Source organism: Saccostrea cucullata, unplaced genomic scaffold, assembly GCF_032062105.1.
Source record: "Saccostrea cucullata isolate Sc308-1 unplaced genomic scaffold, CSIRO_AGI_Scuc_v1 ctg362, whole genome shotgun sequence".
NCBI lineage: Eukaryota > Metazoa > Mollusca > Bivalvia > Ostreida > Ostreidae > Saccostrea > Saccostrea cuccullata.
The window spans coordinates 112807-121094 of record NW_026930844.1 but is presented as its reverse complement, the minus strand read 5'-3'; the positions used below and the strand labels follow the sequence as shown (position 1 = coordinate 121094).

Below are 8288 nucleotides of genomic sequence, written 5' to 3'. Positions count from 1 at the left end.
TGTAACTAAACAGGGCAGCATTTTTATACAAACAACTAATGTCTTTGTTCTTTAGAACTCGGAAGGTTCTATTGACCATTAGTTTTACGACAAGCCGATAGAAAAGGAAGAAAGGTAAAAAATCGAACAAAAACACTAAAACAGAGGACCTCAGAGGTGCTTTCTTAATGATATCCATCTGTTGGTCAGCAAAGGACTTTTTGTTCATGCAAGGCACGTAATGTGAGGTTTCACCAATCGCTATCAAACCAAGCCTTTGCATGTATGAGAGCAGAACTTTTTTGTGATACATGAGAAAACGAGGACCGTCCTTTTCAAATGATGCGTTTTCCTCAAGCAAGGATTTCATCAATTTTTCATCTTCTTTTCCCCAAATTCTGCTTAAAAGTTCTGCCTGTAAATTTCCCGTGGTGTAGTACTCATCCCATACACGTTTTACTGTATTTATCCCTTTCACGTGATTTGCATCTGTTATGATGATTTTAAACGCATCAACAAACCATTGGACATCAATAATAACTGTCTCGTTTAGACCTTCTTCGTTAAAGTAAAGCACTTTTCCGGCGTCGTGATAGTATCGCAACATGTCCTTTGTGCTCTCATTTTTTTCAGTTTCATTGACTGGCATTCTTTTGCAAACATCACGAAAAGGCAAGATACGCTTGATCATTCTATTGTCCTCTATCTCTTGATTCATAAATTTCCATTCGTATGGTATTTTTTCACTCCATTTTCTCGACATTGCAAGGTCTACAATGAATTTTTCAAGTTCCTCTAACGGCTCTTACGGAAACTGTGTATAGAACAAATTGTTTTCACTGATATACTGTCCCAGATTTGAATGAGGCGACAATGTGTTGCGTAGAATTTTATCGAAGGTCTTTGTGCCCTGTTGCAGAGAGTAAATTTTTGTTATTTACAATCACTTAGGTTATTCAAAATCATATCAGACCAGGCTTCTTAATACAGGATGTTGAATATAGCACATGTATCAATTTAAATTAACAAAATGCATACAAATAAAAAAAGTACTATATCCTTTTCTAAATAATCACTATATAACTTTATATGTTCATGCACACGCACCTTTGCAAAGTTCTGAAAAATGATTATCATATTAAGATTTCCTAGGACAATTTAACAAGATACAGTACCGACCAGACCCAACCTGACACCAAAGCAGTCCCAGAAAGCAGTCCCCGGGACTGCTTTGGGACCGCTCTGGGACTGCTGTGGGACTGCTCTGGGACCGCTGTGGGACTGCTCTGGGACCGCTATGGGACTGCTATGAAAAGCAGTCCCAGCAGTCCCAGCTGCCCCTGGGACTGCTTTCTGGGACTGCTTTGTTCACTCATGTGTGACAAGGGTTCTGAGTGACAAGATAGCTCCGCCCCCTTGTGTATTCTGAATTTGCAGGCTCCCTGTTGTTTTGTTTACTTGCAGCAGAGAGGAGTTTAAACTGTTTAATAAGCAAGGATTTCTTATAATCTTTAAATAACTTGAGATTATATTTATTATAGTTAATTTATAGTTCAAGGGACTATATATTTAGACAAATGTAATATAGAATATTTTTAAAAATAATGTTGTTAAATAAGGAAGTCAGGAGGAGATTTTTATTTCTAAAATGTATAAAACTTCAGACTCATGAGAAAATTTATCTACATGTAGATTTATTTTATTATTAAATCTAAAATTAAATACTCAAAAATTGCATTTGGCACTGTTTAAAAAAATCATTGCATTTAGATATAAGATATTTTAATTGAAAAGGCAACACCTTTTACAAGTACCACGCTAAAAGAGTATTCCATGCAACCCTCAAATAAAAATCTAACAATTTATTTTATGACATGAAATAAAATTATGCCACCATTCTTCCGTAACATAAGCAATGTGAACAATTATACGGGAATTTACAGATGGATTAGTTTTTAATTTATAAATAAGTTATTAAAAAAGTAAATTTAAAAAAAATAAATTAGCAGTTAAAAATACCGGGAATTGTGATTTATTTCTTTTTTGTTTTGCTTTTGTTTACCAGCTGGCCGATAATTTGTATAAATAAAATGGTATAAACACCCGCGGTTTCAATTGCCTTTGGGCAGAAAATCAATCATGCATGTTATTTGGGTACACGTATCAGTGTTACACATCATTGAACATGCTGCTCAATTAACAATGACCCTAATTTCAATCTATGTAAAAATTGTAATGCAAAAAAAAAAAAGATTAATGAAATGCGTATAAATTTCTTTCAAGATTAATAAATGTTGAACATACATGTAATCTTATGATTCTATACTGGTCACTAACAAAATTTACAAATAAAACAATAATTTTTAAATTAAAATGTCAGTAAAGAATAATCAATACTGAAAAATATTACTTGGCAAAGTTAGCAATGAATTTTTCAAAAGCCCTAATAAAAAAATGCCTTTAGAGTATCCCGATAGTATTGAAATCGGCCATGATCTATAATGATTAGACCTATTTAAAACTAATTCTGGTGAAATATAATTAATTCAATTTTAATTTTCTGTATAAAAAATAAATAAGGGAGCCAGTGACAAGATAATTGTGATTAAATATTCAATTTCAGTGTAATTCATTTATGTAGGTGTGTAAGCTTTCTTCCTTCAATAAATATTATTTCAAACTGTTTCAAATCTATGCGGTACTGCCCATACATGTAAATGACCTTTGCATTGTAAGGATTCCTGGCATATTGCTAAACAAAAATTCAGCTGCCTTTTATATTTCCATTGTTTATTGGAGATCTCATTTCTGAGTTAGCACCGCCCATTAAATTAATAAACCCCGCCCACTGGGACTGCTTTCTGGGACCGCTGGGACTGCTGGGACCGCTCTGGGACTGCTGTGGGACTGCTCTGGGACCGCTCTGGGACTGCTCTGGGACCGCTGCGGGACTGCTTTAGCAGTCCCAGAAAGCAGTCCCCGGGACTGCTCTGGGACTGCTTTGTGTCAGGTTGGGTCTGGTCGGTACTGTAGACTTGCAACACACAAAAAACCAGAAGACTCTGTCGAGACTGAAGCTCTACTTGATTGTACTTATAGCAAAGGAAGAGAAATAAACATATGCGGTTGGAAATTGAAACTTTACAACTGTTACAGCAATAAATAGAATAATGATCCTTGATAAAGTCTTTTTATGTTCTTAGTGTAGTCTTCTTCTGTTCCAAGTTATATATTGAAATCAGAGCAAAACTGAAGGAGAAGTAGCAATTGTTTTGAAACAATTTTACAGAAAATTCTATTTTTAGTAACCACAGCAACCCCATTTATCGAAATCAAATCCCAATATAAAGAATTATGTATCTTAGTGTAGTCTATTTGTGTGCCAAGTTATATTGAAATCAGACCAAAACTGTAGGAGGAGTAGCATTTTGAAAGAATTTCAAAGAAATTTCTATTTTTAGCAACCACGGCAACGGCGTTCATCGAAATCAAAAACCGATACACAGAATTATGTATCTTAATGTAGTCTACTTCTGTACCAAGTTTTATTGAAATCAGACTAAAACTGAAGGATGAGTAGCATTTTTAAAGAATTTTCACAGAAATTTCTATTTTTAGTAACCACGGTAACACCATTTATCAAAATCAGAAACCGATACACAGAATTATGTATCTTTTTGTTGTTTACTTATGTGCCAAGTTATACTGAAATTAGACCAAAACTGTAGTAGGTGTAGCATTTTGAAAAAATGTTTACAGACAGACGGACAGCTAGACAGACAGACAGACAGACGCAGGACGCATTACCATCGCATAAGCACTTCTGGTCTTTGACAATTAGAGCTAACAAAGAAGTACGTATCAAATTTAAAATGATGCTATGTTATATAATTTGAAATACCAAATACTTTCACTGTACCTGGTCGGTACGATTTTCCCAATGCGTCAAAACTATCATTACGTCAATATTCTCTTTTTCAGGTGGCTGCGAACAATACGTGTGAATCGACTTCAACCAGAATTCAAAGTAATCTGTTGAAAACATTTTTGTTTTAGTTTTATCTTAAATTGACAACTACATGTAATAGTAACAAAACGTTTAATTTCTTAGAAACAATCTTCTGATATACAGTACAACACTGGTATATCAACTGACAGTTTTTGACGCCGGATCTACTAGTCCTAAAAAGTTCACTTTGAACCAATAAAAAGTGACACTGAAATATATATAGAGCTGTATGTCAAGCAATGTTGCCTGCTTTTTTATTGATTCATTCCTGTATTCTAAGGTGAAATAACTTACTAGATTTAGGTGGCCTTTTTGTCAGTGTATTCGAACTTTATACATTAAATGATTTCAAAAGGCCTTAAATTTACAAAGTACAGTCAGTAAATGAAGCCTTCGTCAGCAATTTCAATATATATTTGCGAGTAACAAACCTTTGTATCTCCAACCATTAAAAACAGTATCTTCCTGGTCACACACTTCCTTATCCACCTTCTGGTCCAGACATTTAGAGGCGTCCACCACCACAACATAGAAAGCTCTCCTGGTCAGGTAAATCTGGTGACAGGCGTAGTACGCACACTGTCCAGCGAAGTCAAAAAAGCTGACTGTTTTGGTTATTTCCTCTTCCAATGAATTTTTTGTTTTCCCATGCTTCTTCTTTTTCGAAATATGGTTGTCCGTATCTGATTTAACTGTTATTGTAAACATAAAGGGATATTGTATGTAATTTTTTTTTAAAATTCAAAAGAATGAATGTCTTTGAAAGAACAAATGCATTTTCTTCTTACCATGGTATTATTTCAAAGTTCATCATGATTGTTTATCATACTACATCTATACAGCTACTATACTAAACAATTAGAATTCAAATAAATGTCTATATAATGTATTTAATTTGTGTTGGTTTCCTAAACAGGGGAGAGTTATCCTAAATTTGGGGCTAGTTGCCCATAAATAGGGGACGAATTGTCTCGGGGACGACCTGTCTTGGGGCGAGTAACTTGTCCAGCATTCGCTCATGGCATTAACGCTCACGTGTTTTTTGCATAAATTAAGGTAATATTTTCTTGTAAGAAACATTACTTCAGCAAACTTCAGCACGACGACATATTAATCTAAGATGTCTAATAAGATAAAATACATATCATGTCTTTCCTTGCGCTTGAACGTATTTTTTCTCTAATACGATATACTCGTAAATATGCATGTACATAGGAAACAATATTGCAAAATGTAAACACTATCAAAGCAGTAATAGTATATTCATATGATATTGCAATTGCATTTTCCAATTTTTTGTTAACCTTTCAATTTTCCATCACAAATTTCGAATATTTCCTCGTGTACTTCTAGGCCTTGTGTTGATGGCATGTTCGGTATCTCCTTGCTTTCTGGATTTAGTAAACGTTTAAGAAGTGTGGTTTTCCCCGCCCTAGCACATCCTACGATCATCCCCCGGGCATGGTGTACTGTCTCTGTTCCTCGCTTTGTGTATTTCACGTATCGCTCTCTGGCCTTCCAGTCCCATTGCAATACTTCTCTAGGGACACCAACTGTACAGAATGCGAATAAAAACTCAAAATGGTGTATAACAGTAAAATTGAAACAATGCGAACTTTAATTAAAAAGTACTACGAAAGCCTATTATGATCAATCTAGAGAAAAAAAATAAAAGGCGTTAAAACGCCTTTCGAAAAGGCGTAATAACGCGAAAAAAGCCTTTTGAAAAGGCTTTTTTACGCCTTTCTATTCCACAAAGGCGTTATTACTACTTTCCATTCGAAAAGGGGTTATTACGCATTTCTTTAAGGCGTTAATACGCCTTTATAAAACGCATAATTACGCCTGTCTTAAAAGCGTTATGACGTCTTTCCAAATGGCGTTATTACGCCTTTAAAAAAAACGTTATTACGCCTAACGTCTAAAAGGCGTTTTTACGTCTTTATTTTGAAGACATGACTAAACATATCTAGCCCAACCGAGGAGTGGGGGAGGGGGTGCAGAAATCTTTCTTTTGGGACATGAATTTTACAATTTGAAATAGGACTGATTTTTCAAAAAATAATTGAAACAGATAACATTTAGATTTCCAGGAAAAAAGATTTTTTAATGCGTCATATATTTTCAATGTTGAACCAACTAGGTTCTTCTTAAATACACACCTCTACTAAAGATCATTGATATCAACTGCTCATTATACCTATGCAAATAGTTTGCCTGCTTTTTTTCTTAGAAGAGCGAAAAATATCTTCAAATGACCTGAATTTTAATACATGCCAAGCAAAGCTTCAAGATACATCTGCCTATATAGTATTTTCACAAGTTGAGTGTTGCCTTCTCTTAATACGAATGCAAAAAGTTGTCAGTGAGACGTGCAAGAATATAGAAAACTGCATAAATAAAGATGGTTTAAATTAAAATTTTCATATATATATTAACATAAAATAACCCCATTCCATTTTCCTTTTCAAGTAGGCCTTTTTACAAGGCGAAATAACGCCTTTTGGATAGGCGTAATAACGCCTTTTCAAAAGGCGTAATAAAGCCTTTTAGTAAGGCGTAATAACGCCTTATATAAAGGCGTTATAACGCCTTTTTCCGCTTCATTACTCCTTTTTGAAAGGTTATAACGCCTTTTAATTTTTTTTCTCTCTAGATTGATCTTTATAGGCTTTCGTAGTTGCGAGCACTTGAGTTAGAAAGTGAACTAAATATTATTCAAATTAGATACAAAAACAAGATACAAGAAACAAAATACCTGCTAATCACGTAATATTCATTCTGACACAGAAAAAAATACTAAAAAAAGGGTATCGTGCCTTTTCCTGATGCAAATGAATGAAACTTAATTATTAATCGAGCCGAAATTATTAAGGATTTGGCGACATTAATTAAGGTGTAGATCTAGTTGGACTGTTTTCTTTTTATTTCGTTTGGAGGGGGGATTTAGATGAATTATGACGTATTTAAATAATTCAAGTTTACTTTTTCGTAAACTTTACCTAAATATTAAAATGATTCAGAAATAAAAAGATTTTGATGGAAAAAAATGAGACCATGTCAAAAGTAATTTCGATACCTAATATCTATATATTAAATCAAATATGATTTCAAAGAAAATGCGAGGAGTATGTCAATAGCGTTTTTGAAGACACTATAGGTACTAAGGGTAGATTTCTTTATAATTATTTTTTTAGTTATGGGAAGAACTTTTTTATCGATTTTTGATATCTTTTTGAAAGTGAACGTTAAAATTTTGTTTTTTTCCCGACACATCTTATGACCTTTTTTATATTGTTGTGAAGCATCTTTAAAGGGATTCATTTCTGAAATTCAAGAAATTTATATCATCTTTCATTTAGTAGATCTTGATCCTCAAGCTCTATGTTCAAATTAGGAAGTTTGACAATTACAGTGTTTATTGATCCTATCATGAATATTTTGGTCAGACACGGTACAGTGTGTGATGATGTCCAGCTGTAGTTTGTCTATAAAGAGGTCGTACATCTTCTCGGGCATGCTCGGTACAAACAGACATCTCTCTCCTTCACTCCTTTCATACTCCCACGACCTGCAGTATTCTGAGACCACGTCACGTGACGCCGTGGTCAGGAAAAACTCTAGATCACTGTCCTCCACCAGACACTCCGTAACAAAGGCGTACATGACGTCATGTCGGATTGAATCTGATTTGAAATTGATCATATCGCCCACTTTATGAACGATTTCATCAGGGAAGTCTGCAGTTCTTATTACATCAAAATTGACCTCATTGTTAAAGTATCTTTCTCTAAGCCTGTTAAGCATGGTCCTAAAGGCATCTTCATTTGCATTTAGTAAGTAATCGTCAGCCAGCAGTAAACAGTACAACAGACACCTGGTGTCCGATTTGTATTTGTGGTATTTAACTGCAAATACACAATATAAAACGTTTTCCATCTAACAAAATCAATTCTGAGTAAAAATATAAATTTAAACATATATGTAATCATCTGATGCCTTCGTGTATGGAAGGTTTTCGTAAAAGTTGACTTTTTCGAAACGAAATCCAGGGTCAAAGGGTGAAAAATATTATTTTTCAAAGGAAAGACCTAATCCAATAATATACCCGTGAAAAAGGAAGGCCAACGCAATTACCATTCTTAAGTTTAGACAAAGTTAGTTTAAAAATGTGGGTCTTTACATTTTTCCATTTGAATACATTGATATTGTTTTCATATAGGATATCCCATGGTTTGTTTTTGGATATGATTTTTATCCAACGAGTTGTGTGATTTTTATTCCCGAGCCTTCGGCCCTC

The 8288-nt window shown here is 34.2% G+C and overlaps 2 protein-coding genes across 2 annotated transcripts in view; both read right to left on the bottom strand.

Annotated features, from left to right (window-relative positions):
* Positions 1-334: 334 nt before the first annotated feature.
* The window catches only part of LOC134230305 (probable serine/threonine-protein kinase pats1), a 95400-nt gene continuing 87446 nt past the window's right edge, over positions 335-8288 (bottom strand). The window contains exon 5 of the mRNA XM_062712075.1: positions 335-889. Within this exon, the coding sequence (XP_062568059.1) occupies positions 785-889 (105 nt within the window). The 3' untranslated portion in view covers positions 335-784. The remainder of the gene's footprint in view (positions 890-8288) is intronic.
* On the bottom strand, positions 5288-7756 carry LOC134230299 (uncharacterized). Its single transcript, XM_062712069.1, has 2 exons — positions 7402-7756; positions 5288-5541 (listed from the first exon to the last, which is right to left on the bottom strand). The coding sequence occupies exons 1-2, from the start codon at positions 7691-7693 to the stop codon at positions 5288-5290; spliced, it is 546 nt and encodes a 181-aa protein (XP_062568053.1). The 5' UTR covers positions 7694-7756.